At 63.3% G+C, this 11415-nt stretch overlaps 1 protein-coding gene across 1 annotated transcript; it reads left to right on the top strand.

Moving 5' to 3' along the window:
• Positions 1-7396: 7396 nt before the first annotated feature.
• LOC137167433 (zinc finger and BTB domain-containing protein 45-like) lies at positions 7397-9771 on the top strand. Its single transcript, XM_067569590.1, has 2 exons — positions 7397-7567; positions 8292-9771. The coding sequence occupies exons 1-2, from the start codon at positions 7543-7545 to the stop codon at positions 8960-8962; spliced, it is 696 nt and encodes a 231-aa protein (XP_067425691.1). The 5' UTR covers positions 7397-7542; the 3' UTR covers positions 8963-9771.
• Positions 9772-11415: the final 1644 nt, after the last annotated feature.

The following is an 11415-nucleotide window of genomic DNA, read 5'->3' as shown; positions in this document are numbered from 1 at the left end:
ATCTCTGCTTTGTTCAGACATCCCCGTGGCTCCTAGCTCGCCCTGGCCCAGCCCTAGGGCCTCTCCCCGCCCAGGGCTCCCACCGTTCAGTCTGGCTCGGGACTGTGTAGTAGGTTCAATGCCGACACGCCCCACCCCCTCCCTGCCTGCTCGAACAGAGACCAGCAGAGCGAAGACGGGTCCCAAGCCAGGGTTGGGGAGAGGAGCCAGACGCTGAAAGCTGCAGAGATGTGCCCATTTCCCCATTGACCCATCCTGGGTGCGGCTTATCCCTCCCCAGCATCTCCCTGCCCCATGGCATTGGCGGGGGGGGGTCTGCCCCTTGCCGTAGGGCCAGGCGTTGCTCTGAGCTCCTGCCCTGATTAGACCCCCCCTGATTCCCACCCCATGTACTTTGTGTGCAGGTAAATGGTGCCAGGCCGACCCCATGGACCTGAACGACGAGTTCATCCGGGAGGACCCCACCTACGATGCAGCCAGGGTGGAGAGCGAGGCCCTGGAAGCAGGTGATGGGGGAGGGGGATGAATCCTGCCCAGCCCGTCTGGCACAGCTCAGAAGGGGCACAAGCTGGCACAAGCGAGCAGGAGGAGGGATGACCTGGTGCTGCCCAGCTCTCTGGGAAGGGCCCTGGATGCAGCTGGGCACCTGGGGTTCCCTGGCAGAGGGAGATGGCTGGGCGAAGGCTGGGGGAGCTGCAGGACATGCCCGGCTCCATGTTGGGGGGCACATGCACCCAGGCTTTCCTGTCAGGGTCTGGGGCAGCACCATCCTACATGGGAGGCATGTGGGGGGTGTGCTGTCCTGCACAGATCTGGAAGGGCCTGGGTGAGAGGGGGGACCTGGGATGGGGGCTCAGCGGGGGAGTGATCCGGGGGCTGTGGTGCTCTGCCTGGCACACTCCGTGCTCTGGGATCCTGAGGTCAGAGGAGTTCGACACAGCAACCTTTGGGGTTCACACAGAGGGGCTCTGTCCTGAGTCTGTGACCCCTGCTCGTAAGAGACCCTGCCATTTCGTGAACCGCTGAGCTCGCTCGCGTCCGTGTCCCGTGTTTGCTGCTTTCTGTCCTGGGGCTGCTGGGGAAGTTCAGCGCTCGCTGCCCAGGGGGAAGGAAGCTGGGAGCTCGGGCTGCGAGGGCAGCTCTGCCCCCCGTCGTCTGTCGAGATAATGCGGGCAGCAGGAGGTGCCCCTGCGGCGCTGAACATGCAGATGTCTCCGGGAGGGTGGATGATGTCAGCCTCGCAGATGATGCTCGGGTGTATCTGTCAGATTGAGTCTCCCTCTCCTGGGCCGTTGCCTCCCAGCTGCAGACACGGGGCGCTGGAAGCTTCCCAGAGCTCCGCACAAATGGCGCTAACCGCAGCTGTCGACGAGAAAGGCCTGTTAGTCCATCTGGGCAGCGCTGCCCTGCAGCCACTGACTGATCCACCACCCAGCCGGCAGCGCCTCCCTCCCTGTAACTGGGAGAAGAGTCCCAGCCCCATAGATCTGGCCATGGGGAAGAACTCCCTGGTGTTCAGCATAAACTGCTTCTGGCTGTCGCACCCTCGCTGTTTCCCTCTGTGCCTCATCCCGGCCTCCACGCCTCCCTCTCACCATAAGCTGGGCCCCAAAACGGGCCACTGATGCTCGGGCACTGCCGAGCCGGGCCTGGGGTGGGAATGGCTGGGGCTTGTAGGCAGGCCTGGCAGGAAGCCGAGCAGCGTGTGGTGGTGGCTAGAGCTTGGCAGAAGGGGAGCGAACTCTCCATTTTGGTGATCACAAAACTGAGCCCTCCAGGCCCATCCGCCGCTTCCTGCCGCGGCACGGCCGCCTCTGCCGCAAACCCACTACCTGCCCCACGACGCCTGCTCGGCTGAACACGGCCAGCCAAGTTCCCCTTCCCCAGAAAGTCTAACGAACGGCTAGGAGACAGGCCTGGGGGGGCAGCTGGATTCATCATCTGAAGAGGCAGGAGGGGCTGCTGTTGCGCTGATTCCTTCGTTCTTTTTCCGGTGGAAGCCGAGCAGAGACGGGCAGGGCGAGGCCAGGGCTAGCACAGCACACAGAGCAGGGGTCGCCGGGGCCAAGAGCAGCCGCCGTGAAAGCCAGGCTGCTCCCAGACCACAGCTCCAGTGCGCCCAGCCGGTCAGGCCCCCAGGGGCCATTCAAACAAGCCCTCCAGCTTCCGGTCAAAGCAAGCATTGCTCAGTGATGCTGCTAGTAGAGAGGAGGAAGGGGACAGACCCGAGGAGAACAGGGAAAGCAACGGCTGGGGCGGGGGCTCTGCTGGTGAGTCCTTGGCCTGCCAGTGCTCCCTGCGCCCGTCCTACACCTCCAGCCGGTGCGACGCCTCCTTTGCCCGGCGTGAGACATTCCAGGCCCAGCAGCTCAGCCCCCGCGCGGGGCAGCAGGGCTCAGACCGGGACAGGGCCCCCGTCCCGGCTTGCACCAGGACCAGCATCACTGGAGGCAGAACAGCCTCCAGGGCCGGTGTCAGCCAGTGCCCTGGGCCCGTGGCTGTCCTGGCACTAGCCGGGGGGGAGGACTCTGGCTCTGCACACTCGTTCGCTGGGTGCCGGCTTGACGGGGCACCTGGCCCTTCCAGTGTGTTTGAAAGGGAAAGGCTGATTTGGGGTTCCCCCGCCCCTCGTTAGCGTCTAGTTGAATTAATTGCAGCGCCTGCCGGCCCTGAGCGGGAGCGCCCTCTGCAGGGGTGGCTGTCCCCAGCTGAGCCCCCCCCCAGCTCCTGGCACTAGGACAGAGGGGGTCGTTTGGCCTCTCTGGGAATCTGCCAGCCTGGGGACTAGTTGTTGTGATGCTTTTTCTTGTATGTGGCTGGGCGCCAGGCTGCCGAGCCAGCGGGACCTGGGCATTAAATCCAAAGGTCCCAAATCCCTGAACCATCCGGACTCTCAAATCCCAGGGCCCTTTACGCTATTGAAGCCATTGCACCAGGTGGTGGTGTGGTGTATGTGTGCGTGGGCTCTGGCTGCGCCCGGTGGAAAACGGAACGCACCGCTCCAGTCTCTCCAGAGTCTTCATGGCTTTGTTCTCCCTCGCTCTCTTGAGGTTTGGCGCTCGTCGGAGCTGCCGGTTCTGTGTCGGAGGAACCTGTTATTTTGGAGCCCTGCTGAATGCGTCAGAGCAGCCTGGAATGGAATTCTTTGAGCCTCTGCCGCAGAGGCAGCGGTGCAGCGGGGTTGGGTTTTGGGAAGAAGTTGTCGTGGGATTGTAGGATTTTTGTTTTTGTTTTTAAATAGCCTATAAGAATTAAAGGAAAAGAGGCCTGTAGCAGCAGGGCGGTGCTGGCCCCAGCCTCAGCTCCCAGGGAGCAGAATGTCTGCAGAGCCCGTAGCAAGAGGGCCTGAATTCCAGCAATGGATGCGTGCGCAGTATGTGCGAATGCTGGAATTAGCCAGGCCGTTGCCCCGGTCGTTCCTGTAAACTTCTGTTTATGCCTCTGCCTGGCTCTTGGCACGCACGGTTGGATGTGCAGCTGTGCTGACTGCCCAGCGTGCATTGCGCTTCCAGGCTGGGATTTCCCCCCAGCTTTCAGCGGGAGCGGGGTTCGACGTGCGCTGAACCCTTCTGCAAAGCGCGCCTGGAAGCGAGTAACCAGGCAGAAAGCCTCCACCTGCTCAGTCTGATCTAGAGTGACCCCGGGAGAATGCACATTCCCCACTCGGCTGGGACTTGCTTAGTGACCGGGGGTCCCGTTAGTTCACCTTAAAACTGTGCGATTGAATGCTGTGTGACGCCTAGTTTTGTGAATACCTGTAAAGTGATACTTGTTATCCCCAGTACGCTGGAAGTTGAATTGGTGAGAGCTTTGACAGCTCGGTGCATTCCAGTGGCAAACGTCTTGGTCACGCTCTGTACCAGCAGCTGTGGGCTCCCTGCGTGGTTCTCACTGTGGTGCTCTTCAGTGGCATTTCTCTCCCGTGTGATGGGCCATGCAGGGCCGCGTGCTACAGTGCATGTTACTTAGCCTGCTCCGGCCCATGTGGAAGGAAATAGCTTTGTCGAAGGCATCCATTGTGCTGAGAGAACTCCCTTCTGAGCTGCCTCCGACTGGAAAGCGTCTGGCTGCCAGGATCCTGCTCAGCAGGTGGCTAGCTGGGCGCCTCTGGTACTGCTGACGGCATTCTGGGCTCGGTCCTGAGAGCAGCTGGGCTCTTTGCAAATCTGCTTTCAAGTTGGCTCCTCTCGGGATCAGGCCCTGCGCGTGAGGCACTGTCACCAGACTGCGGCTCAGGAATGGCTCGTATGCCTTGCTTCCTGCAGCAAACCCAAAACCTGCTGGATTACCAGCAGCTCTGCCGTGCTGAATGTGACTCCTTCCTTAATACTGGGGCACGGGAAAATTACCACTTTGTCTCCAGCCGTGTTGCCTGGGACTCTTCAGGGGCTCTGCCAGACTGTTTTGTTCACCATGAAAGTTTGCTGATGTTACAAGAAGCTATTCTAGCTTTCTTCTGTTTTGTTCTTAGCCTAGTGTGACCAGCCCTGTGCTCCAGGGGTCCCTGTGCCACCCCTGGATGCTAACTAGGACTATTTGGCTCAGCAGAGGTCCCATCACGAAGGTGTGACGTGTTTACCAAACCCAGGGGCCCCCTCAGACCATCATGTCCGTGAGCAGAAAACGCCACCATTTGGAGCTGGTCGCCTTTCTCCTGCTGGGCACTGCTGTGATTGACCACCCAAGGGGCGGGTCACGGGAGGGTCTGGGCGAGTTACTGGAGCGTAATGATCCTGGGCACTTTAAATTCACACCTGGCTCACGCGGGTCTCACTTTCCCACGTAGATGAGTCCTCGGGCATGGAGCCTGGACTGTGGCTGAGCACTGGCACACAATGGGGTCCTGAGCTGCCCCCCAGGATGTTCTCTGAGCAGATCCCGGAAGGGCCTCACTGCAGACTTGGGGTCGAGCCAAGGATTCGTCCACCTGGCCAGCCCAGGGCTGCCCCTGCTGAGTGAGGCTGTGCGCATGCAGTGCTGGCTCTCTCCAGCCCAGCTCCCCTTGGAGAGGAGCGTGAGAGCCACGGCTGTGCAGAGGGGAAAGGGACTTGGGAGCTGGGAACGGATCCGGCTGGGGCTGCGCTGCCTGACGCTGGATGTGCCAAAGGGGGGCCAGCCGCCTGTGCAGTGGGGCCGGGCAGGGCCTGGCAGGCTGTACCCAGCGCCCTGGGCAGGGATCCAGGCGAGCGCTCTCTGCCCACCCCTGGCAGGAGGAGGTGTGCAAGGGCGCGGTAAAAGGGAGCGGTGCAAGGCAGCGTGAGGGGCAGGCCCAGGGAAGAAACGTGCTCTCCGGGTTAGTCATTTGCACCGGGTGGCAGGGTAGGTGGGGGGAGAGTTTGTGGGTCCCTTCCTGTCTGGCTGTCTCCGGTGGGGTTCGATCTCTGGGTGGTCGGCCTGATGGTTCAGGCCCGTGGCCGAGCCCCCAGCTCGTGTGTGGACCCTCTCCTGAGATGACGGTTTCCTGCAGGCTGACCGTGAAACACGCTGGCCCTTGCTCCTGGTTGGGTACATTGTCCAGGGGGGGGGCAGGACTCTGTTCCGCCTCCCGCTGTCAGCAGCTGCAAACCTCTGAGCTGGAGCAGGACGGGGCCTGGCCAGCCGTTCCCACGTGCGGTCGCAGACAAATCCACGCACCGGGGAGCAGCCGCATCTGGTTCCGGGGCTTCAGGCGCTGTGGTCCGTCCCCACTGGTGCCAGAGCGCTGGGCTGGCCCAGCTGGCAGGAGCATGGTGGCGTTAACCTGTGGGCATGGAGGAAGTGCCCCTGTTGTGTCCCCACCTGCTCCGGCGGCAGGACGCCCTGGCAGGTGTTTGCAGAGGTTTGTCGGGACCGAGGCTGTGTTAATCCACCCCCGGACTGGTAGGCACCAGCGACCGTGGCTGGCCTGGCTGTGTTCTGAGCCCCACCCCGGCTCCCAGAGCAGTGTCCGGAGGGCAGCAGCGGGTTAGTGGCGTGGTGCTGAAGATCAACTGGGTGAATGGCGGAACTGGGCCGAGTGGAAGGGGTGGGGGAGGCTGAGAGGCCAGCTAAGCGGCTCTGCCAGATGCGGCCCCACGTGGGTGGGCGTTTCACCATATGCCTCTTTCTGCAGATGATGTAGAGGGCCAGGCCAGCAGCCCAGCAGGGTCACCTTCATCACCCTCCTCCTCCCCTGTCCAGCCCTGTTCGGAGGCTGCCCCGCACAGCCGGAAGGGATATTCCCTGAGACCCAGAGGCTCTGCACAGGAGCTCTCAGCCCAGGAGACGGAGGAGGAAGGAGACACTTCCGGTGGCTTTACAGAGGAGAGCTCATCCTGGGAAGAAGAAGAGGAGGAGGAGGAGGAAGAAGAGGAGGAGGAATCTGAGCTCTCTCCCCAGCGGCAGAGGAAGCGACGTCCCTGGCGAGGGACAGCCCCGCGCGTCTACCCCTGCCCCACGTGCGGCCGGAAGTTCACCAACAGCAGCAACATGCGGAAGCACCTGCGGATCCACACACGGGAGGCGCCTTACGCGTGCCACGCCTGCGGCAGGTCCTTCACCGACTCCTCCAACCTCACCAAGCACCAGCGCGTGCACACGGGCGAACGGGAACACCATTTCAGCTGCTCCAAGTGCCCCAGGACCTTCCCCTCGGCCCCCAGTCTGCAGGCACACCTGCGGCGCCATGAGGGCCTCCAGCCCTTCCCCTGCATGGACTGCAAGCGCAGCTTTGTGTCCCAGGCGGACCTGCTGGCACACATCCGCAGCCACGTGGGGCAGCCCCGGAAACGGGCACCCCGGGCCTTACTGCGCTGCGAGGACTGTGACAAGAGCTTTGCCGGTGCCAAGCGGCTGCGCCTGCACCAGAGCCGCCACAAATCCTTCGTGTGCGACGAATGCGGCGACGCCTTCACCCTCTACTTCAAGTTCATCTTCCACAAGACCCAGCACAAGGGGCCGCAGACCTGTGCGCGCTGTGGAGTGCGGTACACGGGGGGGCACTTCTGCCGGGCCCAGTCCCAGGCCTCCCAGACTGGACAGGACAGGGACAGGGCTCCAGAGCCAACGTCACTCACGGTTAAGGCCCCTGACTCTGGTCCAGCCACAACCAGGCCCCCAGCTCCAGCCGCGACCAGGCCCCCAGCTCCAGCCGCGACCAGGCCCCCAGCTCCAGCCGCGACCGGGCCCCCAGCTCCAGCCGCGACCGGGCCCCCAGCTCCAGCCGCCACCGGGCCCCCAGCTCCATCCACCACCAGGCCCCCAGCTCCAGCCGCGACCAGGCCCCCAGCTCCAGCCCCACTAACAGCTGGGCCCCCAGCCCAAGTAGTGACAAGGTCCCCTGGCTCAAACCTATTAATGGCCCCGGCCCCGCTGACTAGCACAGCTCCGGTCTCAATCCCCGTGACCATCCCTGCCTCAGACCCAGTCGTAGGAGTGATCAATAAGCATCTGATCCTCCTGAACCCGGCAGCCTTGCCCCTCGGCACCAAGATCATCTTTCAGCTCCCGCCCCAGCCGCTCGTGCCCCCAAGGGACGCAGGGGGAGCCGCCGCACGCCTGCCGCAAGGACCCGATCTCAGAAGGATGCCAGAGCCACACCCGGCCCCAGGTACCGTAGACCGACGGCAGGACACACAAGGCTTGTCTCTGGAGCAGGTTGGCTCTTGCTTCCCAGCCTCTGCCGTCGGCTGCCCTGCAGTAGCAGGGCCCCGGAGCGGGTCCCGGGTAGCCCCACCTCGGTGTGTCTCGTGCCAACAAGATGGCTGCCAGGCACAAGATGGCCGCCCTGCCTTCCTGGCTAGGGCTGGGCCGTGCTCGGTGCTGAACTATAGAAAGGGGGGGACGTGGCAACCACACGATGAGCCGGTTGCCACCCTGCCTGGAGCGGGGGCTGGATTCGTGTCACTTGGGGTCCTGGGCCCAGGCAAAGCACGGGAAATATAGAAGATTGCCCCAAGCGGCAGGCCCCGAGCATCTTCTGAGCAAGGGAGGCTCCACCATGGTGGTTCTTGGCTGGAGCGGGGAGGGGACTGGGCGGAGGTGAGGGGGTCTTTTAAGGAGGAAAGGTTAGGGGGTCACGCCAGGAACTCCCTGCTGGGGTCCTGGGGATGCATCAGTTTGGCCTTCACCCCCAGTGGGGCCCCCTTTCCATGGGCTTCTGGGCGTGAATCCTCCCTGTCTCCAACTCTCCTTCCTTGGCAGAGCCTGTTCCCTCTTTGGGGGCTGGAGCCCCCTTGCCCTGGAGCCCCCATCCCCCCCTTGAGGGGCTATTATTTGGGCCGGGAAGGGTCATCCCCGCCACTTTCCTGACCTGTCTTCTCTTCTCTCTGCAGCCAAAGCTCAGCAGCCGGCAGGAGGGCCACAGGGTGAGTTCACCAGCAGCAGGATGTCAGCAGAGAAGGGCAACGGGCCTACCCCCCTGCCAGCCCCACCACCATCAGCCCCACTGCGCCCCCCACAACCCCTGCACCCCATGCCACCGTCAGCCCCCCTGCAACCTCCAGCTCCCTCAGGCTCACCACTGCCAGCCCCCCCATGGCCCCTGCCAGCCCCCCCCCCACCTGCTACCCCTCCCCAGCTGCCCGCCCCCTCAGCGGCGCTCCGGCCTCGACAGGGAGCATTGCACAAACCCTATACCTTCCGGCAGTCCCAGCCCCAAGTGAAATACGCCGAGGAGGGGGAAGGGGAGGGCAGCGACGTGGGGGGCAGCTCTGGGGAGGACTGGGCAGGGCAGAGTGGGGCCGAAGAGGAGAAGGAGCCTGTCTCCCAGGGGAAGAAGCGAGGGCGAGGCCGGCCCCCCAAGAAGCAAGGGCGAGGCCGGCCCCGCCTGGGCCCCTACGTGTGCCCGGCGTGTGCCAAGCGCTTTGTGTACCAGCGCTCGCTGAAGCAGCACATGCGGCTGCACAGGCACTACGCTGCCTGCCCCCACTGCCACTTCGCCTTCAGCGATCCCCACAAGCTGCAGCGCCACATGCTCGGCCACGGGAAGGAGACCACGGCGTGAGCACGCCATGGGTAGCGCTCAGAGGGAACCGTCCTGCCCTGCCTGGTACCGTGGTGCTCAAATATCCCCCCTTCCTGGCATCTTCCAGGAGTCATCAGTGCAAACACCCCCCTGCAGCTCGGTGCTGGGAGTGGGGTGAGAGACCCTCGCTTTGCCCCTCAGCCTCGCCCCGTTGCCAAGAAGGCCGCTGCGTTGGGCTGTTTGCACTGAACTGTCTGACCAGCCTGGGAGGGAGGCTGCACCCGGACGCCTCTGGCCTGGCCTGCCATGGGTTGTTCTCCCGGGGCCTGGGCCTCTGGCTCAGGGCTGCATGCCCTTTGTGTGACAATGACTGGGGCGTAGCGGCCGCCTTAGTAACCAGGCAGGGCTGACAGCAGGCCTGAGCCAGGCGACACTCTGCCCCGTGCGGTCTGTGGCCTCTCGGCCCAGGCTATCCCCTCCAGCACCTGGGCTGAGAGCAGCGCTTCGTTTCACAGCCCCTGCACGGCAGGACTTGGACCTGAGAATGGAAAGAACCTGCCTGGCCCCTTTGTCTTAGGGCCGGGGGGCGCAAGAGACACACCAATGCTGCTTTTCTTTTCTATGATTAAAAATGCTTTTAAACTAGTTAATTGTTTTCTTTGTGAGCTTTCCCCCGCTTGGCGCACGAGGGCCGGCTGCTCTCCATGCCTGCCGCCAGCCAGCCTGGCATGTGGCGGCGGGTTTCAGGTGCCTGGGTTTTGGGAGCCCAGCGGGGCCCGGTTCTTCCCAAGCGGGTGAGACCCTGTCGTCGCAGCTCAGCCCCTGCACCAGTCAGTGGGAGTGACAAAGCTGTGAAACAAACTGACAAAAAGGAGCTGAACTTTTCCCCCAGGATGACAGTGGGACGGCAGGCGGGGGGGGGGCAGACACCCGGCTGGAAGGCAGCACGCTGATTGCCATGCTACCAGCTCTCCCAGGAGTTGGGAGGAAGTAGTTCATGTGTCATGGCTCGACCACAGGGACAAACCACAGCCCAGCTGGATCGTGACTTGCCCAGCATCACACGGTGCGTCAATGGCAGAATCGGGCTACAGCCCAGGGCCCCTGACGCCGAGTCCTGTGATTACGGCCCGCCAGTTCAGGCAGGCACCTTCCAACACGTTTGGGGCTGGAGGTGGGCGCTTGGCTTTCACTCCCTTGAGGAGCAGGAGCACTGCCCAGGAGTGGCATGGCCGAGGGCAGGCTGTGACTCCCCCCCCTTGGGCTGTGCCTCAGTTTCCTCCTTGGTGCATTGGGGTAACACAGTGCTCACTGCACAGCTGGTCCAAATCACTGCCCACCGTAGGGGTGCCATGCCGGGGCTCTGTCGCCCTGCAGGGGTGCCAGGCGCCCACACACAGGCTGGCAGGGGTCGTGCTTGTGCTCCAACGAGCATCAATCCTGGTGTGTGGACAGCCCCTGTCCTAACAGTGCAGCTGCTCATCACCGCACTGAGCACATCAGAGCAGCCACCGCCCCCAGTGCAAAGGGACTGTGGGGTCTTATGTCCTCAGGCCAGAGAAACCCTCCTGATGCGCATCTCCCAGGGCCGCCCGCCCAGCCCAGCAAAGGGCCCGGCCCCGGGGCCCCAGACTTGTCTCTCTAGCACAGGCGAGCAGCTCTTGGCAGGGGACACAGCTGGGCCGTGCCCCAGGAACCAAGGCAGAGAGGAGTGCCTGTCCCCAGAGAGCCGGGTGCCTGGCACCAAGCCCCGGCAGCAAAGCGCCGCTAAACGTAGCGCAGCAGGACTCTGCTCAGGCCTGGCTGTGTGGCCCACGGCTGGGTGGTTCTGGGGACACGGGGCCCTTGGTTGCTAGGGCGACGGCTACCCTGTGAAACAACCAAGCCAGGGCCCAAGCATAATTTTTTCGAGCCCGGTACAAACTTGTAACACGCTCCCCCCCACCCCCCCGGTGTTACAGCTCTCCAAGATTTGCAAAGCTCACAGGATCTGGACAATGGATTCATAGATCCAGAGAAACACGTTTCTATAAATATCCTCAAGCACGACTTACAATTTAGCCTCAATTGTTTCCTCATGGTAATGGGGGCTGCAGCCTGGGCCGGGCCCCCCAGGGCCTCTGGGCCCTAGTAAAGTGTACCCTTCCCCCCCCCCATGTGGGGGCCCTGCCTGCAGCTGGGCTCCTGCTACAGTAGTAACATGAGCACAGTAGATGTGCCCGCTTTGTGTGGGGGAGACACTCAGGCTTTGCGCCCCAGAGAGAGGGGTGGGGGCGCCAGCCGAGCGCAGTGCGAGCGCTAGGCGATAGAGCTGGACTCCAAGACGTGTTGCCGCAGGGGTTTGCCGTGTAGACGTCCCCTCGGTGGCTGGGTCCCCTCCAGAGCCCAGGCCCACCTGTGTGAAAGGAGCCGGCGGGTTTTATTCGCGCGTCCTCCTCCCAGAACGGCAGTGACTGAGCTCCTTGCCCGGGTCGCAGCCTGGCCGGGGCAAC

The sequence above is a fragment of the Emydura macquarii genome, unplaced genomic scaffold (assembly GCF_026122565.2).
Source record: "Emydura macquarii macquarii isolate MOO-44397 ecotype Brisbane River unplaced genomic scaffold, CSIRO-AGI_Emac_v2 contig_2924, whole genome shotgun sequence".
In the NCBI taxonomy this organism is placed as follows: domain Eukaryota; kingdom Metazoa; phylum Chordata; order Testudines; family Chelidae; genus Emydura; species Emydura macquarii.
The sequence above is the reverse complement of the archived record's forward strand: the minus strand, read 5'-3'. Positions and strand labels throughout refer to the sequence as shown.

What these genes read in the sequence shown, in the direction of transcription:
- LOC137167433 (XM_067569590.1), top strand. Translation starts at nt 7,543, where the DNA reads ATGCCAGAGCCACACCCGGCCCCAG. An exon ending in AGAGCCACACCCGGCCCCAG is followed by an intron (nt 7,568 to 8,291) that starts GTACCGTAGACC and finishes TTCTCTCTGCAG; the next exon opens with CCAAAGCTCAGCAGCCGGCA.